Here is a 27,414-nt window from a genome sequence, read left to right as displayed (position 1 = left end):
ATGGCCGCGGACGCCCTGCTGCCGCCCCCGATGGCGGGGTTGGACTTCCTCAAGGCCTCGCACTTCACTCTGGGGCCGGACCCGCGGCTGCACCTGGACGCCACGCACTCCACGATGCACCGCGACTATCCGGCATACCGCGACTTCTCCCGCGCGCCGCCGTGTCCGCCGCCGCCCAAAGGGACCCTCTTTCAGCAGGACGCGCGCTGGGCCAGCCAGGAGCGCGTGACGGAAGCACACTACGCATTGGTGCCACCGCCCACGCCGTCGAGGGATCGGGAGCGGGCGCAGGCGCGGGCGCGCACACTCGCCATGCAGGCCAGTCACCTGCACGTGCACGCGGACGCGCGCGGACTCGCCTTCCTCTCCACTGCGTGCGCCGACTTCGGTTGGCCAGAACTACCGGCGCGCGACGGCGAGCAGAGCCGTGGCGCGCGCCTCATCTTCCACCGCGACTCGGTGCCACCTGGCGACAGAACCAAGCTGCGTATTCCGCCTACCACTCACCAGGCGCTCTTCCCGCCCCACGACCTGTTCCCGCAGCCGCGCGCGTCCTGCCGCCACCTCGGTGAGCGCGTCCCCACGCCCTGCGCTGTTTGCTCAACCCCAAGAACATTTTGGTTGTCACAATTCGGAGAGAGGGTGCTACTGGCGGCGAGTGGATAGAGTGGATAGTGGATGCTGCTAAACATCCTACCATGCACACAGGACAGCCACCCACAATAATTATCCAGCCCCAAAGGACAATAGTGTGAGGTTGAAAAATCCTGGAACCTCTTTGACTCTTGCTTTTTGCATCCATACCATGAGCATATCTCCTGAATCCTTTTAGGGGCTATACAGTGGGGCAGAAGTCATGAATGGTGGTTTGGGGGTCAGATAAATCTAAGTGCCCAACTCCCACCATAGCCCTACTGCCTTAGTATTCAAGTAACTATTAGCAGTTGACCTCTCAGCCTCAAAAAATGAATGCAGCCCTGACCGGTATGGTTCAGCGGTTAGAGCTTCAGCCTTGGGACCAAAGGGTCATGGGTTGGATTCTGGCAAGGGCACTGTACCTGGGTTGCAGGTTTGATCCCTGGCCCCAGTCGGGTCGTACAGGAGGCAACTAATCTAAGTGCTTCTCTCACAATGATGTTTCTCTATCTCTTCCCCTCCCTCCTTTCCACTCTCTCTGAAAAGCAATGGAAAAATATCCTCAGGTGAGGAATAATAACAACAAAAACGAATGTTTCACAGGAGCTGGTGAAGCAAAAAGAGCTCAGAGTGCATTATGCGCCTGGCACTGAGTGAGTACTCAACAAAGAGTAGCTGTCATTTGTGATTTTTCAATTCTGTTACTCCAGGGAAACTCCTGATAGATATCACTAGTCAGAGTCCCTCCAACCTGGGTCTAGAGATTGTCAAACCTGGATCCAACTCAGTTCTGGTTCTGAATTTCTTTCTTTCTTTCTTTTTTCAAAAGATGTTTTAAATTGATTTTTAGAGAGACAGGAAGGGAGAGGGAGAAAGAGAGAGAAACATTGATGGAGAGCAAAACATCGATCAGGGTGCCTCTGTGTGCCCCCTATCAAGTATCGAGCCCAAAACCCCAACATGTGCTCTTACTGAGAATCCAACCCTCAACCTTTCAGTACAATGCAATGCTCAACCAACCGAGCCACATCAGCCAGGGCTGAATTTCTGTGATTTATAACCTCTCTGAGCCTCAGAGAGGCTGTAAAGTAGAGGAGGGGGATAATACCAGCCCCCCAAAATGAGGTCAAAGCACTTAACCTAGATACCTGGCTCAATACTTGGTAGTTATTCTTGTTATTTTTATTATTTTTAGTGTTTGCCAGACAGCCCTCAGGCTAGGCTAGTCAGGACTGCACACCTCTCCTTCTCAGACAAGGAGTTGAATTGCAGTGGGCTTGAGGCTGCAGGACTTAATCCCATTCTCTCTTTCATCTTGCCATCCTCAGAGGGCTCCACCCCCCTCAAGTGGGACCACAGGAGAAGGGATGACTGGACCTCCTACCAGAGACAGTTCCAGGTCCTGATGGGCCCACCTGCCTTGATGTGTAAGAGGGTAAATTAAGTCTGCTGGTGCTGCTGGGAGGGCAGTGATGGGGCTGGTTGGCCTTGCCTTTCCCACCCCTCTCCACTCACAGGACTTCTCCAGTGTGGCACTGGGAGACTTCAAGATTGGCTATGGGCCCATGTGTTCGGAGCAGAAACAAGCCTACAGGCCCAAGGGTCTGCCGCGACACAGGTATAAAGGAACCATGACCTTCCACCACCAAGACAAGGCAAAGGGCTCTCAGTGACATGTGTAGTGTGCCACCAAAGGCTGTAAGGCCAATACTGTGCCTTTGAGGTCTCTACTACCTGCAGGCAAGGCCCACTGTATGCCAGATCTCCCCCATTAGCACCACATGCTTGGCTGCTAGGAAGCCTGCCCCCATTCCTTTTTCTGGGAGTTTCAATGGCCCAGATTAGATGGATACCCTCCCCCCCAACACACACACACACACACACACACACACACTTATATGCAGGTATGACAAGACCCAGGCCTCAGCCTACATCCATTATGTGAATATTGGTCCTGGAGATGGCCTCTTCCATGATAGGACCACCAAGGCTGAACACTTCTATGCCTGGGAACCAGGTGAGAGCCTGCTGGTTGGTCTGCCCCTGGCCCCCACAGCAGCCTCCTAGAGCTGCTCAACACCTACTCTGCCACTGGCAGAGCCTTTTGTTCTTCACAATGACCAGACTCCAGAGTCACACATCCTGGAAGGAAATTGGTGCCCTGGCCCAGGCAGCCTCACCACCTCCATGCATTTCTTCTATGGCCAGGTCAGTAGGAACTGGGGGAGGAGGCAGTGCTCATCAGGGTAAAGGGCTTCAAATGGTAGACCAAATAGTATGTGCAAAGGCCCAAAGGTAGGTGTGAGCTTGACATGTGTGCAGTGATCTCCTGGATCTATTTGCGTGATCTAGGGTAAATCCCTTAACCACTCCCAGCCTCAGTGACCCTGTCTGTAAAATGAGAAAATACCAACTCTGAAGCCATCAAGTAGGGTCCAGAGAGGGTGTCAGCTGTTCAAAGTCATACAGCAGACAACTCTTTCCTCCAACCGGGCCTTGGGACATCCTGGACACACAAGCTTTCTAGATGCCATGTGCTCTTACAGCTGCCACCAGTGACCAACCCACGCAGCCGCCACGTGCCTCATGAGAAATTGCAGAGTCATGTGACCCTAGGGGAGTTGAAATTGCTCGGACAGTTCTTCCAAACTTCCATGGGCATGGACTATTACCCCACTGGCACACAACAGCGGCAGAAAGCACTCAACCTACACTTGCTGCGTAGCAACCTGCCGGAAGGCACAGGCAGTGAGTGCAACCCTACCCCAGAAGGCTTGTCCCTGCCACAGCTCTGGCCCTGCCCATTTCTCGACTGGTTCCACCTCCTGTAGAGATAGATTCCACCCTATCGACCAAGATCCCAACTCTGCCCCTAGACAACCCACCCCCTCATGGTCATGATTCTACCTACCCCATTCACCAACTCAGCCATTGCACTGCCCCCTATGTAACCATAGTGCCACACTTTTCCTCAGTCAGACTCTGGCTTGTTTCCCTGACTCACTAGTTTACCCTACCTGGCCCCACCCAAGACATGTCTGCACTAGACCCTTCCTTGCCTGGTTGCGCCCTCCTTCTCACCTCCTAATCCATATTCAGCGCTGGCTCGGGTTCCACCCTGAACCCCTACCCCATTCTTAATCTCCTATATCCTGCCCGCTGGAGTCTGCCTCTCCTCCCTCAGCCCCTCAGTTTAGTCACCCACACCCAAATCTCCAGAGCCAGATTTTTTAACCACGAACCAGAAGATGCTGAAACCACACAGAACAGCTCCAGCCTCCATCACTGAGGAAATGCTACAGCGGGTGAGGGAGGGGGAGGGTCACCTCCCTGACCAGGTAACCCCCTCAATCAGTAATCTCAGGATGACTTTACCATCACCTCAGACTCAGAATTAGTGTCAAGTCCACTCATGGTCACTCTAGAGTTACCCAAACTCAGGGTTATCTTAATGTCATCCCAGCCTTAAGGTCATTCCAAGCTCATCCCCAGGGCCATGTCAGGGTCAGCTCAGGGACATCTTCATATTACCAGCCATGGTTATACCACAAGCTGAGGGTTAGCTCAGGGTTGCTGGAGTCATCCCAACTCTTCGGGTCATTCCAGTCACTCCCCAGTTTCTCATCCAGCTCCTGGGTCAGCCTAGATTGGGGCTCCTTTTGCCCATAACCAAGCTTTGATCCTCCCAGGGTGGTACAGGGACCATGGGGTGGCCCGAGTGGGTCAGCCACCCTCCAGGCTGCCCTGCCAGGCTACCCACACTGACTCCACAGTGCAAATATAGCCACATGGAGCCCCCGCTCGGTAGACAACACTTCTTCTCAACCCAATACGAGGACGAGTTTGCCTTCAAGTACCAGGGCCCAGCAGTGCTGAGATTGGGCAACTTCCAGGAAAGCCATGTGCCACTGGGCTCCCATCACCAGTGGGGCTACCGAGGTGGGAAGGTAGACCCTCAGCCGCCCAAGACCCTTACCTACCCATGCCCTAGCCAGCAATAAACACCACCTTGGCAACATCCCACCCCTCTCCATCAATCAGTCATGAAAGCATGCTTGGACAAGTGGGGATTGTACATACAGGGGAGATTGATTCCATCAGAAGACTCTGGAGGTCACCCCATTCTGAGCAGAAAGGTCTTGCCAGCTTGTGCAAAGACTTGGCGGACAGATTCAGTATAGGATGTTCAGATGCCATGACAATTTATGAACAACATGGAGAGAATGGAGTTAGTATTGAACATAGGCAATGTGGTGAGATGTTGAGAATGCAGCCTCCTGTGGCTGATGGACAAAGTCCAAATCCTGACTTCTCCATGTCCTGAATAGTAGCCTTGGGCAAGTAATTTAACCTCTCTGGCCTCAGTTTGTTCATCTATAAAATTGAGATAAATAGTAACTTTCTCATTGAGTGTTGTGAGAAATGGACACACATGTCAGTGTGTGTGAATGGGGGTCAAGGAGGGAGAGAGCTTACCTTCTGAAGATGAATGTGAGTAGGGGAAAGAAAGATGAAGGTGTGAGAAGGAGATTTCAATTGTTAAAAAACTGGGCAGGGCCCTGGCCGGTTTGGTTCAGCAGTTAGAGCATCGGCCCACAGACCAAAAAGTCATGGGTTTGATTCCAGTCAAGGGCACATACCTCAGTTGCGATTTGATCCCCAGCTCTGTTTGGGGTCATGTGAGAGGCAACAATCAATGTGTCTCTCTCACATCGATGTTCCTCCCTCCCCCCCTCTCTCACGTCGATGTTTTCGATGTTCCTCCCTCCTTCCTTCCCACTCTATCTGAAAATCAATGGAAAAAATATACTCAGGTGAGGATTTAAAAAAAAAAAAAAAAAAAAAAACTGGGTAGGGCTCAGAGGGGGTATGAAGAGGTTGACATAATGAGAATGGTCCTGAAACTTCCTCCATTATGGGCAGAGGTTGGGAGATGGTTGGTGGTGCACTGACTGGCTGAATGGCTGCCCCCAGGTCAGAACTCATGAAATCCATCAGGATATGATGAAGTTGAAGGGGATAGATGTCCAGCCAGCAACAGTATGAAAAGGGTGGAAGAAAGGAGAATGGGGTGGGGCCCTGAAGCCCATGGGTGATCCGTTTAACAAGCATTTAAATGACTATCACCTTGGACAGCACCCCACCATGAAGTTCTGGGGTCTGGTGAGAACAACAAGAAGCTGGGTAAGGGGAAAAGTGGGTTCCTGGGCCGCAGCACCTGGAAGAATTTGGGTGACAGGAGCAGCAGTCTCCATGGGAGCACACAGAATTACAAGTCAGTGTACAGAGATTTGAAAAATGAAAGTATCAGCATCTTTAGTTCAGCGTCCTTGGCTGTGGAGTATGTAGATTCACTTTTACTTGAAAATCTTCAGCAAGAACCATTTAAGAATGCTTGGAATTATATGTTGGACAATTATACAAAGTTCCAGATTTCAACATGGTTATTCCTGATAGTTCACGAGTCCCTTTATTTCTTGTTCTGTTTACCTGGTTTTTTGTTTCAACTTACACCTTACATGAAAAAGTACAAAATTCAAAAGGATAAACCAGAAACATGGGAAAAGCAATGGAAATGTTTTAAAGTACTTTAATCACTTTTGTATCCAGCTTCTTTTGATTTGTGGAAAATTATTTTACAGAGTATTTCAATATTCCTTATGGATAGGGAAGAATGCCAAATGGTATATGCTTTTGGCAAGATGCTTTGGTTGTGTGGTGATTGAGGATACCTGGCAATATTTCCTACATAGGCTCTTTTTTTTTATCCTCACCCAAGGACCTTTTTGCATTTATCCTCAGATAGAGCAAGAGGGAGAGAAGGAGGAAGAGAGAGAGAGAAACATCGATGTGAGAGAGACAACACATGGACTGGTTGCCACCCACACAGGGACAAACTGCAACCGAGGTACATGCCCTTAGCGGGAACCGACCCCAGGTCTTTCTGGACCAAAGGCTGATGATCTAACCACTGAGCAAATCCAGCAGGGCCCTACATAGGGTCTTACACCACAAAAAATATAAATATATTTATAAAGTTCATCATGAGTTTCAGGCTTCATTTGGAATGGAAGCTGAATATGCACATCTCCTGGAAACCCTAATTCTTGGAACTAGGTTTTCCACTGGAATTATGCTTTTATGTGATCATGTAGTTCTTCTTTGGGCATGGGTGACTGTCCATTTGCTAGAAACTATTAGTGTCCACAGTGGTTATGATATTCCTCTCAACCCTTTAAATCTCGTCCCTTTCAATGCTGGTTCTTGACATTATGATTTTCACCACATGAACTTCATTGGAAACTATGCTTCAACATTTACATGGATAGAATTTTCGGAACAGATTCAATTTATTGTCTACACCGAAGGGATGAAGATTGAGAAAAAGACTGAATAAATATTTATGTAAACATTCCTGAAGATATACATTTACCTGAACTATAACTAGTAGCTAACATTGCTTCTAGGGAGCAGAAATGAACGTGTTTTGGCTGCTGAATGATTTAAAAAATTTAACAACCTTTATCTTCCTAGTGGGAAATTTTTCTACTTTCCATTCAAGTTCTGTATGTGTAGGAATAAGTAAGAAAGTTTTTTGGGGTTTTTGTTGTTGTTCTTGTTGTTTTTATTATTTTTTAAAAATTTATTTTAGAGAGAGAGGAAGGGAGAGGGAGAAAGAGATAGAAACATCGATGAAAGAGAACACCAACTGTCTGCCTCCTCTTCATGCCCGCCCCCCGGGGGATTTGGCCTACAACTTAGGCATGTGCCCTGACTGGGAATCGAACTGCAACCTCTTGGTGCATGGGCCAATGCTCAACCAGTGAGCCACACCGGCCAGGCAAGTAAGGAGGTTTTAAAGACAAAAAGGTTTTAATAGAAGAAGTATTAATCTATGTCTTTCCCCCCAGTAACACCATATGCCTGAAGTGGAAATTGCTCTTTAAATATTTTAAATATATAGTGACCACTTCAAAAACTATTAAGAGTGGATATTAGCCTCATATTGAACTTTAAACATTTTTTTAGAGTTTGCCTACAGGTCAAAATGCCATGGGTTGATTGACATCAATTGATACTGTGTGAATGAGGCTGCAAAATCAGGACTAACCAGCACCAAGAATGTCCAATCTTATCTGGAGCTGACCAGTTTGGAGTGATTTTCTTTCTTTGAGAAGTCTTTTTGGATTCCAATGTACTACTAGCATCTATACATTAGGGTATTTCTGAATATTTTAGTCTAAAGGTTTTTACATTTCTTGAATTTTTTTAAAAATATGAAGCTTTATTTCTGCTATTTACCCTTTGATTTTTAAAAAATATGTTTTATTGATTTTTTTTTTTTTTTTTTTTTAGAGAGAGGGGAAGGGAGAGAGAATTAGAAACATCGATTGGCTGCCTCCTGCATGCTCCCTACTGGGGATCAAGCTGGCAATCTGGGCTTGTGCCCTGACCGGAATTCAACTAGCAACCATGGGTCAATTCTTAACCACTGAGCCACATTGACTGGGCTACCCTTTAATTTTTGAAAATAAGGTTTTTAGTACACTTAAAGCCATATCTTGAAACTTTGTGAACTGACTCGTATTTGCACTTTGAGCTATTAAATGTGTTTTTTGGGGGGTAAGGGGGGTAGACAGAGGGGAGGAAGAAGCTGATTGGTTTACTCTGGGATAAGATGGGTCTTGGTGGCCATACCCATGGACTGCCTCTGTAGGCTGTTGAGAATCAGTTTCAAAGAATGAATATGATTCCCTGACCCTGTAGTTAGATCTTCAAAAGACCAAGGCCCCCTGCCCTGGCTAGGTGGCTCAGTTGATTGGACTGTTGTCCTGCACACCAAAAGGTTGTGGGTTCGATTACAGATTAGTGCACATACCTAGGTTGTGGGTTTGATTCCCAGTTGGGAGACAACTGATCGATTTTTCTCTGTCACATCGATGTTTCTCTCTCTAAAATCAATGAACATATCCTAGGGTGGGGTTAAAAAAAAAAAGACTAAGGCCCCCAATCCCATGGGCCACTAAAAGCCAACCCCAAACATGGCCAGGAGCCCATTTCCCATGGGCAGCATTCTGTGAGGCTATGTTGTCATTTCTACAGAAATGACAGTTCAGCTTCCAGTCCTACAGAGACAAGATGGCCATTTTGGCTGCACTCTTGGTATCCCTGTTGACCATGAAAGGGTCTGCTGGCCGCAGAACACTCTTCTACTCACTTCCACTAAAGATGTACATGGCACTCTCCTGAGTTACTTCATGAGAAACCAGGGTTTCTCAATCTCGGCACGATTGACATTTTGAGTGAGATCATTCTCTGTTGTCAGAGGACATGTTGTGCTTTGTAGGATGTTTAGCATCATCCCTGACCTTTAACTATTATATGCCATTAGCACACTCCCTCTCCCCCACCCAGTTGTGACAACCAAAAAGATTTCCAGACATTGCCAAATGTCCTCTGGGGGAGAATTGCCCTGGTTGAGAACCATTGCAATAAATTTATCCTACAATGATTCCCAGGACAAAATCAGGTTCTCCTGATGAAGCTGGTCTGCATATTGAGCAGAGTACTCAATCAAAAAGGCTTTTCATTTTTGCCTTGCCTGCCAGAAAGTTCAGAAAGCTTGTTTTAAAGTTCAGTTCCATGTAGCTACAGTTGCAGGATTTTTTTTGTGTGCTCCTTCCTGGTCCTAGGAACCCAGACACAAGGTGAGAAACAATGGGTCGGAGTTACAAGGAAGCAGATTTCAGCAAAACTTGAAGCATTTTCTAACAATGAAACTGACCAGCCCCAGGATGGGTTGCTAAGAAAGGAGAAATCTTACTGGAAATATTTAATCAGTGCAGAAAAACACAACATCATGATGATTTGGGGTGTACTTTATGTTGATCCCTCCTATATCCCACTCCCCTTCTAAAGGGATTTCCTGTGAACTGAAAAAAAAAAAAAAGGCTTATGAAATAAGATGAATAGGATTGAATATAAAGGAAAACAATTTTGTCGATGGTAAGCATCACTAAGCAGCAGAATTCAGACCTGCCATTTACCTGTATTTCTGTCCTTCAACAAGCGATGTCATGCTGAACTTCATTTTCCTCTTTGGTAAAATGGGGATGACAACAGCTCTTCCTTCATAGAGTGGTAACGGGTTAAATAAAATGCACATGAACCATGCTTAGAGCATGGCCCAGAACTCTGCTGTAGTTTAATGAATGGTGCCTAAGTTTCATTAATGCCTCAAATAATTTTTGTTGCAAGTGACAAAAACCCAGCTCTAGCTCAAGTAGAAAGGGGTTTTATTGACTTAGAATTAAGACAGCCTGGAATTATGTCTAACATCAGACATGCTGGTTCCACATCAGGACTCTTTCTCTCAATCTAACAATCCCAAGTCCCTCCAAATGGTAGCAAATAAAAAAGGATACTGGCACCCCAAATCCTAAAATTAAAGCCCCAAAGGAAAGAGGGTCCTTTCTTCCTCCCAACTCATATTAGAATTTAAGGAATACTCTGATTGACCCATTAAAGTCACATGCACAGCACAAATCTTAGAGGTCCTATTCACTTTACAGGGGATATGTGTGTATGTGGTAGCCCTGGCCCCCTATCTCACCTTTGCTCAGCCAATTTCACATTTTAAGTTATTTGCTTTAATACTCTCCCCGTTCCAGGTATTCATTTCTAAATTAGTCAAGACTATCATAGATACAAGGGACAGAAACCAAATAAAAGTAGCTCAAATATCCATGAAATTTGTTGGCTCATAATATTGGAAAGAATATGGCTTCTGGCTTCAGGTATGGTTATAACCAAGAGCTCTACCAATATAGCCAGAGATATGTCTCTCACCTTTACATCCTGGTGTAGATTGGCTTCAGTCTGCAGACTATTCTTCCAGACAACAAGGAAGGTGGCTGCAGGTAGAATTAGGCTCTATATAAAGCTCATGATCCCAGAAGCATGAGACCCTCCAAAGTCATGTTTTCATCTCAGATCTAATTATTGTGGCCAGGAGGTGGGATTCTTTGATAAGTGTAGATCACATGGTATGCGGTAGTTTTGTTAAATACAGGTTCATCTGGAGTAGTGGAGGGGGATCCACAAAGGGAAAGCAAGGTGCTGGTAGAGATACTAAGCAGACGGAAACAACAGCTGTCATTACAAGTATTATTTGCAATAGGGTCATCCAGGAGGTGGCAGGGTAAAGAACCAGCAACATAATACAATTGCAGTCTCTTTAACACAAAGAGGTGAAAAGCAGGTCTCAGGCCCCAAGTTCAGCACAGATCTAGAAGGTTCAGAAAGAAAGAGAGACAACGCCTAGAGGACTGATTTGCTCAAGGCTATATTCTAGGGTAGGTAATGTCAAAGTTCACCAGGCAAAGACCATCAGAAACACACCTGTGGCCAAAAAAATTTTTTTTAGCTTGCTCCAGCAAGGAAGACCACATACTAGGAAACCATGGAGCACCTCTGTAAGAGAGAGTTGGGAGCAGGTGGGCATCTTATAGGATTGGGACATGTGCTGGATAGTTTTGAGGAGAGTTAAAGAGAGTAGAAGCAATTCTCGGTGCTGTTGGGAAGCAGGGAGCTGTTAATCTCAAAAGTGGAGCTGTCATTGGTAAGCAGCAGTCATTTCAGTTAGTCAGGAGGAGATATGTATTCACTTTTGTGGTTGCAGAGTGCCCTTGTTTCTGGCTTGGTGCAGACATGGTCACAGAGTGGCCTTGCATGATCATTGTTTATATTCTGTAACTGTTGTTTATGTTCAGTGAAGAACATCATGGCTGCCAGCTGCGACCTGTTTTTCATTCCTTCACAGTAATCTTTGTCTCCAGATAAAGTCTGCCCAGAGTCCTTCCCAGTCTCAGCCCATGCTTCTTCCAGAGACCATCACTCCAGGGAGTGTCCAGGCACAGGGTGACAGCAGTGAGTAACTCTCAACTGGGTAGGAAGAGGGAAACACTCAGGCACAAAATTTCCAGCTCTTCCTTGGAGAGCCTTAAAAGGGAAAGGCTGGATTAAGCAAAGATAAAGAAGTTTGTAAATTGCAGGGCTTCTCAGAGCCCTGACTATGCTTATGTGCTCTGCCAGTCTGTAAGAGAAAAACAAAATGTTTGGCGTTACAGAGTCAGAGACATGGGCAGGAGGTAGAAACAGAGAGAGAGGGAGGTGGGATGGGGGAACAGAGGCAGAAAAAAGTGACAGGTACAGAGGCAAAAGGATGGAAATAGAGACACAGAAATAGAGACACAGAGAGAGGAGCAGAGATTATCAGGGACGGAGATGGAGACAGAGACAAGGACAGAGAGGGACACAGGCACAGCAGAGGGCGAGCCGGGGGCTGCGCAGGCGGGGCGCGGCGCAGACAAGTGCGCGGCCGCGCGGCCGCGCGGTCTGGGCTGCCAGGTCGGGACAAAGGCTAGCGGGGGTGGGGGTAGAGGGGCTGACAGCAATGGCGAAGGCCGCAACGGGCGCGGGAGAACTACAAGTCCCAGCAGCTCCCGCTGCGGCCTTCGGCCGGCCCCTCTCGATCCCCGGGAGCGCCTGGCAGGACCGCTGGGCCGAAGGTGCTGCTGTCGGGGCTAACGGGCGGGGCGCTATCTGCGGGCCCCTGGGGCACCGGCGGGCGTGGCGACCGGGAAGGGGTGAGGGGCATCGGGTGAGTGTTCTCATGAGCGGGTCAGCGGACGAAGGCTTGGGTGGCGGTGGGCCGGGAACCTCCATGCATGGTGCGGCCCAGTGCGACCTCCGCGCGACCCCCGCCGCGCTCCGGGGCCAGGAGAGCAGGCTCCTGGCGCGATACTAGGTGTCCAACGCCCTGAAGGCCTAGCGCGCCCAGTCCGCCGCTGCGGCACCGGGGAGGGCCTGGCCCGAGCCGGGCGCCTTAGATAGGGCAAGATTGGAGGGGGGGGACCCCTCAGCTATGGGGTGGGGTGTTCAGGACGCCCCCTCCTCTAGAGGCGCTCCAGACCCTCACCCCTGAGGAACCCAGGAGGAGCCCCAGGTATTGTTCTCCCCACTCTGAACCTGTGAGTTCAGAATGCCCTTTCTCAAGAGGGGGATCCAGGGATTTCCTCTTTCCCCCAGGACCCCAGTTATTGTTCCTCTCACTCTCCAGTCTGGGAGTCCAGAGTTCTGGAAGCGACTTTCCCAGAAGGGATCCAGGAACCCAGGAGGAGACCCAGGCATTTTTCCCCCACCCTCCAACCAAGGGTTCTGGATAGAGGAGGTAATCTAGGAATTTAGCCCCCTTCATTTGCTTACCCACTCCCAGCTATGGATTGTGGCCCAGGCTGTCTCCCTTCCCAGGAGTGGTCCCCCCTGTCCCTCAGGAACTGATTTATGTGCTCCCAGCCCCATGCCCAGCCGTGGGGTGGGTATCTTAAGGCATAACCTCCCATCGTGTAATCCTGAGCTCCCCCTGCTCCCCAGAAGGGGTCCCAGCTATTGTTTGTCTACTCCCTTCCCTACCTCCAGCCTGGAATGCAGGATCTTTCCTCCAGGAGAGGACAAAAGTGTCCTGACATCCGCATACCCCATCCATAGGGTCAGTCACTCAGGAATCTCCCCTCACTAGGAGTTGACTCAGGGGTCCCCCCAGTCACCCAAGAGGGACCCCCAGGTATTATTTCTGCCCAGCTACCAGTTAGGGGCTAGAATTCAGGATCTTCTATCCAATTCCCCACCTCCTACTTTAGCTTTACGAACTGGTATTTGGGAACACAGGTGTTTAGACAGTTACTCCCACTCTGGAACTGTGGGCAGGGCCTGGCATTCGGGTGGTCTCTTCCCCAGGAAGCGAGCCAGGGGTGCTCCTGCACTCCCCCAGGGACCCGAAAGCACTACCAGATGTGGTTTGTCCCCCACCCTCATCCCCTCGATATAGGCTTCTAAGTTCAGGATGCTTTCTCTCTAGAACTTGAGCCAGAGGTCCCCCTCCCTACCAGAAACTCCCAAATATGCCACTCCCAATTATGGGACAGGAATTCAGGCCATTTACTTAGAAGCAAGCACAGGAACCCTGACACCCACCCTCTTCCCTACGAGGGGTAGGAACCTAGGACTCTCTTTCCACAGGACCCAAGCTTTCCACAAGAGGAGGAGTCCAGGATGGAGACAGGGACAGAGCCATGGAGTTGGGTACTGGAGACCTCTAGTGCCATATCCCATGACTTCCATCCAGGTGTGGGGCTAAGAAGGGAGGGGCCCCCCATGTCCCACCAGGGTTCTCCCTGCCCTGGCTGGCTAAGGCGAGTCACAAGTCTCCCTGTGGTCTGAAACAAGAGAAAGATCCATGTGTATGTTCAGAAGTGGGTTTGGGGGCACAACTTGGCCACCTATCCCATCCCTGCCCAGGCTCCAAAAGGGACCCCCTGCTCCCCAGAACCTACCTCTGCCCACTCTGTCCTCGCCCTGCAGATCCTGCCCTGGAAGCAGCTGGCACTTCCACACCTGGGATACGGCGCTCAGTCTTGGTCAGGAACCCAGGCCACAAAGGCCCGAGACCTGCTTTTGAAGAACTTGACTCAGACTCAGAAGACCTGGACCCCAAACAAGAAGACCCAGAGCCTAACCTGGAAGACCTCAACACTATCTCTGAAGATGTGGACCCCAGCTATGAAGATCTGGAGCCCATCTCTGATGATCTGGACCCCAGTGCAGAAGCTCCAAGTTCCATCTTAGGGACCTGTGCCGTGGATCCCCAAGATCTTGACCCCATGTCTTCAAGTTTTGATCTTGATCCAGATGTCATTGGCCCTGTCCCCCTGGTCCTTGACCCTAACAGTGACACTCTCAGTCCCCCAGAAGCCCCAGACCTGGACCCCCTCTCATCCAGCCTCACTGCCACCCCAGAAGGCCTGGCCACCAGCCAGGCGGTGCTCCCTGCACCTGCTAGTCCTCCCCGGCCCTTCTCCTGCCCTGATTGCGGTCGAGCCTTCCGTCGCAGTTCGGGGCTCAGCCAGCACCGCCGCACCCACAGTGGCGAGAAGCCCTACCGCTGCCCTGACTGCGGCAAGTCGTTCAGCCATGGTGCCACACTGGCCCAGCACCGGGGCATCCACACAGGAGCACGGCCCTACCAGTGCGCTGCGTGCGGCAAGGCCTTCGGTTGGCGCTCCACGCTTCTGAAGCACCGCAGCAGCCATAGCGGCGAGAAGCCCCACCACTGCCCCGTGTGTGGTAAGGCCTTTGGGCATGGCTCACTGCTGGCTCAGCACCTGCGCACTCACGGGGGACCTCGGCCACACAAGTGCCCAGTGTGCACCAAAGGCTTCGGGCAGGGCTCGGCGCTGCTGAAGCACCTACGCACGCACACAGGCGAGCGGCCCTACCCGTGCCCTCAGTGTGGCAAGGCCTTCGGTCAGAGCTCAGCACTGCTACAGCACCAGCGCACGCACACGGCTGAGCGCCCCTACCGCTGTCCCCACTGCGGCAAGGCCTTTGGCCAGAGCTCCAACCTGCAGCATCACCTGCGCATCCATACTGGCGAGAGGCCTTATGCCTGTCCCCACTGCTCCAAGGCCTTTGGGCAGAGCTCCGCACTCCTGCAGCACCTGCACGTGCATTCTGGAGAGCGCCCCTACCGCTGCCAGCTCTGTGGCAAGGCCTTCGGCCAAGCGTCCAGCCTCACCAAGCACAAGCGAGTGCATGAAGGTGCAGCTGCTGCAGGTGCAGCTGCTGCAGGTGCAGCTGCTACAGCTGCAGCAGCTACAGCTACAGCTCCTGCAGCTGGCCTGGGCCTTAGCCCTGCTTCAATGTTGCAGCCTGAGCAGGTCTTCTTGCAGAGTCCTGATGCTGTCTCTATGCTTAGCTCTGACCTGGGCCCCAGCTCTGGCCTGGACCCTGACCCTAGCACTGTGCTGGGCTCCCTCCCCAATCCTAGCCCCAAACCTGGCCCTGACTCTGGATCTACCCCCACTCTGGATCCTGTCAAGTCCTCTGATGCTAAGCCTGGTCACGATGCCAATCCTGATCTTGTGGCCAGCCCTGACAATGGATCTGATCACAGCTGGGACCCAGATCCTGGGCCCAGCCTCAACCCCAACCCTGAGTCCCACCCTGACTCCAGCTTTCCCACCCATGACAGCTCAGCCCTCACTACCTGTGGGAGTCCCAAGTGGGTGCAGGAGCAAGGGGCACTACTGGGGCCAGATGGCTGAAGGGAATGCCAGCACCCACGGAGGCCTGGTGAAGTTGTGTGTTGTACAGTTAGTAAAATCCTCCCACTGCCTTCTGGCTCTGTTTCATGGTTCTGTTTCTTTTTCCCCTAATGCCCAGCTCCTTGGGAAATGGGAAGGTGTGGCCTGAGTCAGCCATACATCAGGAATTCCAATGTTCTGGGTTCCCCTAACATCCTCCAGGCTTCCCAGCTTCCCCCATCTCAGCAGTCACCACTGTGCTCCCCCAGACCTGGTCACCTTAGTCAGGAGCAGATTTACCCTGCAGGTGTTCTGAGCAGCATCACTTCCCTTTGCTTTATCCGAATAGTTGGATTTATGACATATTAAAATTAGTGGGCTGATATGAAGCTATGTGGACAGTCTTTCCTTGTCCCCCTAACTTATCCTTTACCCTTCCAAGTCCACATTATAAGTATACCACTGGACAATGGAGGTTGCTCATTTATGCATTCAACTAACATCTGTTGAGAGCTCACAGATGGGAATGATTAAAAAGTAATTGCAGGGGCCCGGCTGGTATGGCTCAGTGGTTGAACATCTACCCATGCACCAAGAGGTCACGGGTTCAATTCTCAGTCAGGGCACATGCCCAGGTTGTGGGTTAAATCCCCAGTGGGGGGCATGCAGGAGGCAGCCAATCGATGTTCTCTGTCATCAATGTTCTCTCTCTAAAATCAATTTAAAATTTTTTTAAAAAAATTACAGGGTATGGTACACTCTAAAAGTATACAAGGGCCCTGACCGGTTTGGCTCAGCGATTAGAGCATCAGCCCACAGACCAAAGTGTGGCAGGTTCAAGTCCAGTCAGGGGCACGTACCTGGGTTGCAGGTTGGATCCTCAGGCATCATACGGAAGACAACCGATCTATGTGTCTCACATGGCTGTTTCTTTCTCCCTCCCACTCTCTTAAAAAACAAAAAATCAATGGAAAAATATCCTCAGATGAGGATTAACAAAAAATAAATAAAAGTATACAAGACTTCTGATTTAAGTCGGGGACAGCTTTCCCAAGGAAGGGCTATAATCCCAGTAACCCCTAATTTAATCATCAGCACTGTTTGCCCAGCCTTGTGCTATTCTTTTGCATTTTCTCATTTAATTCAACAGCTCCATGAGGTGGGCAACTATGATTGAGCATCCCCATTTTGCAAATGATGAAAATCAGGTACATGGAGTTTAAGGGACACACTTTGGAAGGCAGTTGGCAGAGCCTAGATTTAAACCTGAATTGTCTGCCCCCCAGAGGCTATGTTCTTAACCATTATGCTCCAGGGCAAGAGTGCTCAAAGGCCCTGGGGCTTTGAAAGATGAGCGAGGGAGGGGAGGACCAGAGGACCACTGGTAGATTACAGTAAGGAGTTTGTCATCTCAGAAAAATGGGAAGTCACTGGGGGTTCTGGGGCAAGACTGATGAATTATTCTTTGCAGATGCTTCTGGCTGCTAGATGGAGAGTATAATGGAAGGGGCCAAGAGTGGGAGTCTAAGATCAGAGAGGAGGTTGCCGTAGGCCACGAATGGTGGGAGACTCTGGGCTGAGAGCCATACAAGTAGCAATAAGTGGTCCTATTTGGAATATAATTAGGAAATGAAATAGGATTTGCTGTTGGTCATGTGAGAGGGGGCAGAAGAGGAAAAGTTTGAGAGTAACCCGGGAATTTCTGGAAGGATGGAAGGAAACAACCCTTAGAAAAATGTAGGGTGATCACCGGACATCGCGGACATGAAAGTCAAGTTGTTGGCACTGGACACGGGCATGACGGAGCCAGCCCATCCCCCAGCATCTTGCTTGCCCTTCGGCGCTAGGGCCTCGCGACCGCCCTTGATTGGCAAGTCGCCCACAGAGGCGCGCATGCACGCCGCTCTGGCAGGTGGGGTCGTGGAACAGGGGACAGGGCTGGATCCGGTCACGTGCCTCTAAGGGCTGCCTGGGCACGTGACCAGGGCGCAAGTCAGCTGATGCTCCAGGGTCTGAGGCAGCATCCCGGAGGAACGAGACCGCAGTGACAGCGGCGGGCGCTGGTGCCCCGGCTGCTCCGCCGCGCCCGCCGGTTTCCGGCGCTCGAGGCCCGGGTATGGCCGCTCGCGTGGGCCGGTGTGGTTCAGGTGAGGACGCGGGCCACAGGCGGGCGGGCGGCCAGCTGTCTGACCTGGGGCGGCGGAGTACCCAGTTTCCCTTTCCCGAACTCCGGTGCTGACCTCTCAGCTTTCCCGCGGTGGAGATTTGGAGTCCGTAAGGCTCCTAGAACCTGGGAGGTGGGTGGGCACCGGCTTCTCCTACCTCGAAGTGGTGGGACTCCCGGCTGCCTTTCCTGGACCCAGGCTGTGCTTGGAGTTCCTAAACTCAGACAGTGGGCGGGCCGATAGCTTCTCCAACTCGGGGCAGAGAGGTTCCTATTCTGAGCCTAGGTTGCGATTGCCCAGCTTTGCTGGAACTCATCAGGCACCAGCTTCTTCAACCCACACGAGACTTCTAGGATTTCCTTCCCCAATCTAGGAAGTAAATGCTCAGCTTCTCTAAACTGAGGACTGCGGGGATTCCTCCTTGAGCCTAGGCACCTAACTCGATTTCAGATCTCCAAATTCATGGAAGCTCAGCTTTCCTGAACTCAGGCGTTGGGTGCCAGCCTCCAATTTCTTCAGTTTCCCCCTCTCATGGGGGAGCCTGAAGGAAGACCCTTTGTGTTGATCTTACCTTCTTGACTTAACTGGAGACACCTTTTAGGTGTTGCCCTGGCCAGTTTGGCTCAGCTGTTGGAGTGTCAACCTGCGGACCAGAAAGTCCCGGGTTCGGTTCCACTAGGGGCACATACAATGAATGAATGAATGAATGAATGAATGAGGAAAGGAAAGGTCTCACCTGGTAGGATCTGGGGTGGGTTAGCTAAGATCCCAGCTATAGAGGCAGGCCTACTCTCTGGTTTCCATCCAGCTCTCTTATAAACACTGGCAAAAGCATCCAAGCTCTAAAGGGACCAGTCAGGAGCTGGCCCTCCCTGCAGAACAGGTTCTGGCAGTGCCCATGATCATCTTGGTGACAGTGCCAGGCAGGGGGCCAGCCAGGCCCTGGAAAGAAGTTGGGTTCTCCCTGTGGGGGTCGAGGGGGTGTGTCAGGGACATTTCTGGGCTGCTGTGACCAGCTATGACTCCAGCAGTTGCTAAAACCTTGGACCTTCCTCTTAGTCTGGTTGGGATTGAAGGGAATAAGCAGTACTTAGAATAGCCTCAGTTTCGTGAGAATTTCTGAGACTTGGACTGAGCTGCTTTGCCTCACTCCATTCAGGAAGCATTTTCAGGGTTTTAGCCTCAGGGGAGACTTTTTTTAAATTTCCACTTTTCAGATGAGGAGACTGAGACTTAGAAAGGTCCTGGGGTCCCCCAATCAAGAAGTGGTAAGTCTGGGATTTGGTCCTAGGGCTGTGTGATTTCCAGGAGCTGGTAGCCTTAACGAATATACCGTATTAGCTCATAAAATGACATAGGCAGTGCTGTAATAACATCTACTGACACACAGTGAGTCTTCAGCAAATGCATTCCCTTATCACCATAATTGTTGATCTTCCCTTCTCCACGCCTGTGGCTTGTCAGAGTGTCAGCTGGACAGACCAGGTCATGATGAGTGGGAAGAAAATACTGGAATGTTGCTGAGTTCCATGTTCATGCCTGAGGGCTGGAGTTGGGATGGGCTCAGAGCCTTGAGTGCCCTGTGAGAAGCCAGTGAAGCAATTCATTCCCTCCCCACAAATCAACAGGAACAATGATGGAATGTCCTGACATTCTTAGCACCTACCAGCCCCTGTGACAAATACTTTGTAAACATCAAATCCTCAGCTTCCTATGAGAGATGCTATTGCCACATTTTGCAGATGAGAAACTGAGGCCCAGAAGGGCTAGGTGCCCTGTCCATGCCAGTGAGCATCAGGGTCCATAATTAACTCAAGCCCTTTGAGTCCCAAACCCAAATTTGCAACCTCTGAGCAGCACTACTGCATATATCCAAAAAATGTGATAGCTTTTTGGTTTTCTTAGATTTCCCAGAATTCTTTCTTGGCTGGAATGTGAGATCTGCCTTCCCTGTTGGGAGGTGGGCCTGCCTGGGCCTGATCCCTACTGTTCTTTCCCATTCCCACAGAGACCGAGCACCTCTTAACCTCCAGCCTCGGGTATGGGACCCAAGCAGGGGCTTCACCGGCCCCTTCAACCCCACTGGAAGAGGAAGATCTCCGCCGCCGTCTCAAATACTTCTTCATGAGTCCCTGTGACAAATTTCGGGCCAAGGGCCGCAAGCCCTTTAAGTTGATGCTGCAAGTGGTTAAGATCTTGGTAGTCACTGTGCAGGTGAGAACTGTGGAAGGCCCAACAGAATGCTGCTTGTGGCCACTGTTTTCCTTGAAGGAGAGTTTGGGAGTCAGAATCTTTTCCTGACCCTGCAGCAGCACAATAGCAGTGATAAATCAGAAAACCCTCTGAGCTCTGTATGTAAGCAGCTCCTTTTAACCTCACACACGCCCCCATTTTATAGATGAGGCAGTTGAGGCTCAGCAAGGTTAAGGGACTTGTTCATAGTCGCAGAGCAACCAAGATTAGGATTTTATGGCACTTGAACCAAGCAATCTGATGCCATGAGAACTGACCCAGTGGCTAAACAGATAGTTGCCCTCCCCATGCCAGGTCCTGAACTGGGGTCTAGTGATTCCAAGATGAGTCAGACCCTGCCCCTGCCCCTGACCTAGGGAGCTATGACTTTGGGTATGTAACTATGATTCTAATTTCCCCTTGGTAAAGGGGCTCAGCACTGTGGTACTTACCCTGTATGTTTGGGTTTAGCATGGAAATTGGCATCAGGTAAATGTTTCATGAACATTAGTTGCTACCCTGAGGTATATGAGTGCCCACTGTGTGCTATGCATTGGGAACAAATGGTGGTCATGGAAGATGGGGACATGTGACTTCATGAATGGGTCCTCTTATCTTCCTCCATTCATGCACTGAGGGAGATCCCATCCCAGTAGTATCAACCCCCAGTCCCTCCCGCCAGCTCATCCTGTTCGGGCTCAGCAACCAGCTGGCAGTGACATTCCGAGAGGAGAACACCATCGCCTTCCGCCACCTCTTCCTTCTGGGCTACTCTGATGGGGCAGATGACACCTTTGCAGCCTATACACGGGAGCAGCTCTACCAGGCAATCTTCTATGCCGTGGACCAGGTGCAGGCAGCCAGGGGCAGGTGGATAGGTGGGCAGGTGGGGGAGGGGAGTGCTGAAGGAACCTTCCCTTCTCTGCCCACAGTACCTGATGCTCCCTAATGTGTCACTGGGCCACTATGCATATGTGCGGGGCGGGGGCGGCCCCTGGGCCAATGGCTCAGCCCTGGCCCTCTGCCAGCAGTACTACCACCGTGGCCACGTGGACCCAGCCAATGACACCTTTGACATTGACCCAATGGTCATCACTGGTGAGTGGACAAGACAGGCCTGGCTGCTGGGACTAAAATCTCAGCTCTACCCTCACTCATCCAGGAGATGGGGTTGTCTTGAGTATTAATAATTTGATATATAAAACGTGTTTAGAAGAATGCTTGGTGTGTAGAAAGAGCCAGGTATTGTGTTTAATATCATTAATTCACTAAACATTTGGAGGCCCACAGAGATCCAAGCCCTATGGTCTGTGCAGGGAATAGACATACTGGCAACCTACCCTAGGGAGACACGGGAGGGGGCGGCAAACAGCAAATGTTCGGAAACAGAGTGAACCAGGGAAGGGGTCTGTCAGGGACTCTGGGAGACCTGCCTGTGCCTCCCCCATCCTGTGCCCTTCCTTGATTCCCTGTCCTCAGATTGCATCCGGGTGGACCCCCCTGAGAGACCCCTTGTGCCCCCCAGTGATGATTTCTCCCTCTTGGATGGCAGCACCAGTTACAAGAATCTCACGCTCAAATTCCACAAGTACTGCCCAATGAAGGGAGCCACCCCAGGGCTGGGCTGAGGGTGGGGGGAGGCAGGAGGCTAGGTGTCCTTGGGGACCCCCTGGCAGCCACTTCCCTGAAGGTGGGGGAAGGGGAGGGCCAGGCTGATGCCTGCTGAGTGAGCACTTCCCTCTGCCAGCTGCAGAGTCCAAATGGGGCAGGAGTGTTGGCACTCTAGGGTCTGAGGAAGCTGTGGCGCTCCCTCCCTCTCACCAGACCCCTCCCCTCAGGCTAATCAACGTCACCATCCACTTCCAGCTGAAGACCATCAATCTTCAAAGCCTGATCAATAATGAGATCCCAGACTGTTACACCTTTAGCATCCTGGTGAGCCCATGGTGTCCAGGGCAAGAACATGGACCCACTAGTGATCTGGGGTGGGGAACAGGGGATGGTACCACAGGACTCCTGAGCTGGGGACCCTTGGCCAAGGGCAGGATGTGGGTGATGGAGAAGATGGGGCTAGACAGACCATCCATCTCATGCAGGTCTGGGAGCCTAGGCCTGTCAAGGCTTACTTTGCACCCCACCACAGATCACGTTTGACAATAAGGCATACAGCGGGCGTGTCCCCATCAGCTTGGAGACCCAGGCCCACATCCAGGAGTGTAAGCACCCCAGCATCTTCAGGCATGGTGAGCCCTCAAACCTCAGAACAGTGTCAACCAGGGACCCTAACCTGCCAAGGGATCCCCCAAGCCCCAGACCAGCACTGACTGAGCTTCTGACTGAGAATAACCCATGAGTCTACTGACCAGCCCAAACCAGCCTTGCAGTCCCCTTGGCCTGGCCCAGCTGCGATCTTGGCCTCCGAAGGCCCCAAGCCACCCTACCTCTATCCAAGTCCTGCTTCCCACAGGAGACAACAACTTCCGGCTCCTGTTTGATGTGGTAGTGATCCTCACCTGCTCCCTCTCCTTCCTGCTGTGTGCCCGCTCCCTGCTCCGTGGCTTCCTACTGCAGAATGTGAGAACCATTCCAGTGTCGCATATACCCAAACCAGCCTTGTGCGATTCTGGGGCCATAAGGGCTGGGGGTGTCGCAGAGCTCCTATGCCTGGAGAGGTCTTCACCCCACCTGCCTCCTGTAGGAGTTTGTGGGGTTCATGTGGCAGCAGCGAGGACGGGCCATCAGCCTGTGGGAGCGGCTGGAATTTGTCAACGGCTGGTACATCCTGCTGGTCATCAGCGATGTGCTCACCATCTCAGGCACTATCATGAAGATTGGCATTGAAGCTAAGGTGGGTCCTGCTCACACCCTGCCTGAGGCCCTGGTGGCCCTTTCCAGACCCTGGCCCTATACTGTTCCCACTGATGCCCACTTGGGGCCTCATTCCCCCACCAGATGGGGTTGACACTGGTTCTGCCCCTAGAACTTGGCCAGCTACGATGTCTGCAGCATTCTCCTGGGTACCTCAACGCTGCTCGTCTGGGTTGGTGTCATCCGCTACCTGACCTTCTTCCATAAGTACAACGTAAGCCTGTGTGCTCAGGCCGGGCCTTCCCTCTGGGTGGTGGCCACTTTTCCTCCAATTTTCATGTCCCAAATTCATACACATTTGGTAATCACCAGCCCTTGCAGATAACCCATCATGAGTTTTTTAGCCCTATACCTACCTGTCCATCCCAGATGTACATGTCACTGAATCTGAGCAGGGGTCATGTGAGCCTGCCCCTTCATAGCCATCCAGCTGAGTACAGTAACATGGCAACCTCAGCTCCAGGTTGCCCCTTCTCAACTCCCCTAGTAGTGCCCTCAGCCAGGCCCTGCCTACTTCACCCCATGCACACTGCCAACTGGAATTGTGGCGATGCCTTTAACAGCCATCTTCCCGTTGCAGATTCTCATCGCCACACTGAGGGTGGCCCTGCCCAGCGTCATGCGCTTCTGCTGCTGTGTGGCTGTCATCTACCTGGGCTATTGCTTCTGTGGCTGGATTGTGTTGGGGCCCTACCATGTGAAGGTAGGGCTAGCTAGGGCTGGTGGGGGGTGCTTGTGACCCACAGGTGAAGGTTCCCTGGCTCCCTTGCCCTGAGCCTACATCCTAAGCCCTCAGATCCCTGGTTTATCTGTCACTGACCTGACCACACTGAGTGACGCCCCAGTACTTTACTAACAGGTCTGCAGCGATTCTTCCCACTGACTCTGGTGCTGAACTTATGACCTTATCATTCACATGATGACCCCTAAATGGTCACATTGTAAACTATTAGTATTCTGCCCACTGTCCCTCTGATCCCTAGTAACCCTGGCCTTGATCCTACGACCTTGTCATTACACAGTGACCCCCCACATGACCCCATGACTTCTGATACTCTTCCACTGTTTTCTCTGACCCCTGGTGACCCTGGCCTTGACCCTATGACACTGTCATTACACAGCGACCCCCAGGTGGCCTCATTGTAATTACTGGTACTCTGTCTGCTGTTCCCTCTGACCCCTGTTGCCCTTGCCTAGCCCCCAGCCATGCCCACGGCTCCCTCTGTCCCTACAATCTCACTGACCTAAACAGCTCCCTCTGTCTCTACAATCCCACTGACCTTGCTCTCGGTCTCAGTTCCGCTCGCTGTCCATGGTGTCGGAATGCCTGTTCTCGCTCATCAACGGGGATGACATGTTCGTGACGTTTGCGGCAATGCAGACACAGCAAGGCCACAGCAGCCTTGTCTGGCTCTTCTCCCAGCTCTACCTTTACTCCTTCATCAGCCTCTTCATCTATATGGTGTTGAGCCTCTTCATCGCACTCATCACCGGTGCCTATGACACCATCAAGGTTAGTCATTCCTCCCCTCCAGCCTGCCTCCCCATGGAGCCAACCTGCATCACATACAGCTCCCACTTGGGCTCTGTGTCCCTTGGAGACTACCATGGTGAGGTCTCAGGACATGGTGGGGTGAGAAGGACCCCGGGAGCTAATGTGGGAGACTGCAAAGCCAAAGGAGATGGCAGCTCGAAATTGGGCACAGGCAAGACTGATGTCATGGGCACAGCTGCCACATTTTCAGTTTGATCCAGTTGGGGCTCTGGACAGGTAGGGTTCTGGCATCTACTTTTACAAACAGGGGTACCAGGTCGTAGAGTTTCAGTGACTTACCCAAGGTCAGCAACTAAGTTTTGAAACCAGGCTCAGTCCAGGAAGCCTTGTTCCTAAGCCCTCTGTCCTGTGGGGTGGTCAGGACAGGAGCTTTTTAGATCTGGAGAATGGTGGTTGTCCTGCAGGCTATGGGGATTAGAGGAAAGAAAAGGGTCAGAGCACAATGTGGGGGTGGCAGGTGGATTCTTTCAGCCAATATGTCCAAGAGCCTGTTGTGAGCCAAGCCTTGTGCTGAGCACCAGACATCTAGGAAACAAGGTGAGGTGTGCATGGTCTGTCCAGGGCCAGTGGGCAAAGTGGATGATGCATGAACAGAAGTGCGATGACCGACTGGTGAGAGGTATGAAGGAAGGAAAGTTTCTAGAATGTGCTGTTCAATACTAGTCTCTAACCACATGGGACTATTTAAGTTTTGATTTTTTAAAATTGATTTTAGAGAGAGGAAGGGAGAGAGAGAGATAGAAACATCGATAAGAGAGAACATCGACTGGCCGCCTCCTGCATGCCCCCTAATGGGGATTTGGCTCACAACCTGGGCATGTGCCCTGACCTGGAATCGAACCAGCGATCTCTTGGTGCATGGGTTGACACTCAACAACTGAGCCACACTGACTGGGCTAAATTTTATTTTAATTAAAATAAAATACAATTCCAAATTCAGTTCCTAACTCAGACTATCCACATACCGCGTGCCCAGGAGCCAATGTGGCTAGTGGCTTCCAGATTGAACATCATAGAATCAAACATTTTCGTCATCTCACAAAGTTCTGGATTGAAGAAGTGGGATCCCAAGTAAGGGAGCACCAGTGGGGAAGAAACACCTGGAGCAAAGGCCTAGTAGTCAGAAAGAACTTGAGGAGAGGTAGATGGTGGCTCCTTCATGAGATGGGGAGGGGCAAAGGCTCAGGCTCAGTTGAAAGCTACAATGTTCATGCCCGCTGAGGATGTAGATATGGCACCAGCTGACCAAGATGCAGGGTGTGCAAGACATTCAGGAGTCAGGGAAGGTCTTTCTGGAATCAAACTGTGAGGAACAAAAGGGGTCCAGCGGTGGGAGCCCACTAGGCCAGTGAAGAAAAGCAGGGAAACCCAGATGGCTGGAGAGGAGGTGAAGGGGAGGGCAGATCTCAAGAGGCCCCTTTCATGCTGGCCATCCCGTATCTCTCCTCAGCACCCAGGAGGTGCTGGTGGGGAGGAGAGTGAGCTCCAGGCCTACATCGCGCAGTGCCAAGACAGCCCCACTTCGGGCAAGTTTCGCCGTGGGAGCGGCTCTGCTTGCAGCCTCTGCTGTTGCAGCAGGGGCAGGTTCGAATCCGGGTTGGGATTGGGGGAAGGGGTGGTGCCAGAGGGAACTGGTGCCTTCCTTCCTGCATGACACTGCCCCCTCCTCCAGTGACGCCTCAGAGGAGCATTCGCTGCTGGTGAATTGACCTGGACCAGGACTGCCACTGGACATTAGCCCCAGGAGCCCGGACTGGGGAGAGCCTTGCCTATTTATTTTTAGGGCTTGCTTTTAAGGACTGGCTCCCTGCAGCACCCTCTGAGGGTGTGGGCCAATTGGGTGGGACATGGGGTGGGACAAGGGTAGGATGGATATTAAATAAAACTGGTAAGTAAACTTCTTGTTCACATTTCTAGTGGGAGGGGCATTCCCTGAGCCAACTGGTTTTCAGCCCCTTTAAGGTATTGCTCCCTTCTGCATGAGAGGCTCCCTGTGACCTTCCAAACAAGGTGGGGAGCGGGGCTTCGGTGCACCTTGCTGTGTATAACTTAAAGGGGCTATACCTGTGCTGCTGGGCAGAACTGTAGCACTGTTAGCAGAGTGGAACCCGGCCGTGGTCTCTGGGTGAGTCCAGATTTCCATCACCCCTGCAGGGGTGTTCCTTCAGGGGTCGTTAGGGAGTCCTCTGCTTTCCCAAGGTCTGCCCTCCACTGATTTCTTGGTAGCCCCCCATCTTTCTGATACTCTCATCCCCTGGGTTCCCAGCAAGTGTTTCCGCACCAGTAGCCAGGTGCACCCTAGAGTGGAAGGGGACATTTTCCAGATAATGTCTAAAGGGTCCAGTTGTTACCCTAAATTCTCACTAATACTCTAGCAAAGTCAGAAACATTCTCAGTCTCAGAAAAGTCCCAGTAATATTCCAGCATTCCTCAGTATCTTCCAAGGAGCCTGGGCATCCTCCCTAGGTACGCTCTCATGCTTGAACAACCCCAGGGACGTGCCCACCCAGCTCCCGGGTTTTCCCAGTAATAGTTTTGTTTTCCTCAGAATCTTTAAGTAATTTTCTAGTGCCCCAGTAATTCCAGCGTCCACGGCCGGTTACGTCCCCCAGCAATGGCGCCAGCATCGAGTCCCAGTGATGCTCCCCACTATCAGAGACCCCATAACTGTACTGTTCCATGACAGTAAATCTCCAGCATCAACCAGTAACATCCTGGTAGCCCCACTCAGGGCGTCCCAGGATCCTTCGGAGATCTCAGCGTCGGCCTACACCTCTTGGGTAGAAGGTCCCAGCAGCACTCCCACGCGCCCCAG

General features: G+C 51.3%; 3 protein-coding genes and 1 pseudogene across 10 annotated transcripts; all 4 read left to right on the top strand.

Annotated features, from left to right (window-relative positions):
- TEX45 (testis expressed 45) lies at window positions 1-4,637 on the top strand. The gene is made up of 8 exons (XM_036281710.1): window positions 1-568; window positions 1,965-2,071; window positions 2,154-2,254; window positions 2,541-2,653; window positions 2,735-2,844; window positions 3,183-3,384; window positions 3,856-3,941; window positions 4,410-4,637. The coding sequence occupies exons 1-8, from the start codon at window positions 1-3 to the stop codon at window positions 4,635-4,637; spliced, it is 1,515 nt and encodes a 504-aa protein (XP_036137603.1).
- Window positions 4,638-5,781: 1,144 nt separating this feature from the next.
- On the top strand, window positions 5,782-7,033 carry LOC118643775 (annotated as a pseudogene).
- Window positions 7,034-12,189: 5,156 nt separating this feature from the next.
- ZNF358 (zinc finger protein 358) lies at window positions 12,190-15,901 on the top strand. Of its 4 annotated transcripts, XM_036240799.1 has the most exons (4): window positions 12,190-12,298; window positions 12,758-12,868; window positions 13,717-13,822; window positions 14,059-15,901. In XM_036240799.1, the coding sequence occupies exons 3-4, from the start codon at window positions 13,750-13,752 to the stop codon at window positions 15,798-15,800; spliced, it is 1,815 nt and encodes a 604-aa protein (XP_036096692.1). In that variant the 5' UTR covers window positions 12,190-12,298; window positions 12,758-12,868; window positions 13,717-13,749; the 3' UTR covers window positions 15,801-15,901. The 4 variants fall into 4 exon arrangements, with proteins under 4 accessions (XP_036096692.1, XP_036096690.1, XP_036096689.1 ...); XM_036240797.1 differs by lacking the exon at window positions 12,758-12,868; XM_036240796.1 differs by lacking the exon at window positions 12,190-12,298 and having other exon boundaries at window positions 12,635-12,868.
- Window positions 15,902-17,850: 1,949 nt separating this feature from the next.
- On the top strand, window positions 17,851-26,473 carry MCOLN1 (mucolipin 1). Of its 5 annotated transcripts, none has more exons than XM_036241163.1 (14): window positions 17,851-17,926; window positions 19,953-20,158; window positions 20,859-21,026; window positions 21,208-21,274; window positions 21,656-21,764; window positions 22,015-22,111; window positions 22,320-22,419; window positions 22,644-22,750; window positions 22,875-23,024; window positions 23,157-23,258; window positions 23,625-23,747; window positions 24,342-24,557; window positions 26,050-26,183; window positions 26,272-26,472. In XM_036241163.1, exons 1-14 carry the CDS (start codon window positions 17,896-17,898, stop codon window positions 26,306-26,308), a joined length of 1,647 nt encoding a protein of 548 aa, XP_036097056.1. In that variant the 5' UTR covers window positions 17,851-17,895; the 3' UTR covers window positions 26,309-26,472. The 5 variants fall into 5 exon arrangements, with proteins under 5 accessions (XP_036097056.1, XP_036097054.1, XP_036097055.1 ...); XM_036241161.1 differs by having other exon boundaries at window positions 21,109-21,274; XM_036241166.1 differs by lacking the exon at window positions 17,851-17,926 and adding an exon at window positions 18,058-18,076 and having other exon boundaries at window positions 21,109-21,274.
- The last annotated feature ends 941 nt before the right edge of the window (window positions 26,474-27,414 follow it).

The sequence above is a fragment of the Molossus molossus genome, unplaced genomic scaffold, assembly GCF_014108415.1.
Source record: "Molossus molossus isolate mMolMol1 unplaced genomic scaffold, mMolMol1.p scaffold_m16_p_4, whole genome shotgun sequence".
Lineage (NCBI taxonomy): Eukaryota > Metazoa > Chordata > Mammalia > Chiroptera > Molossidae > Molossus > Molossus molossus.
This window is presented reverse-complemented; position numbering and strand designations above follow the sequence as displayed.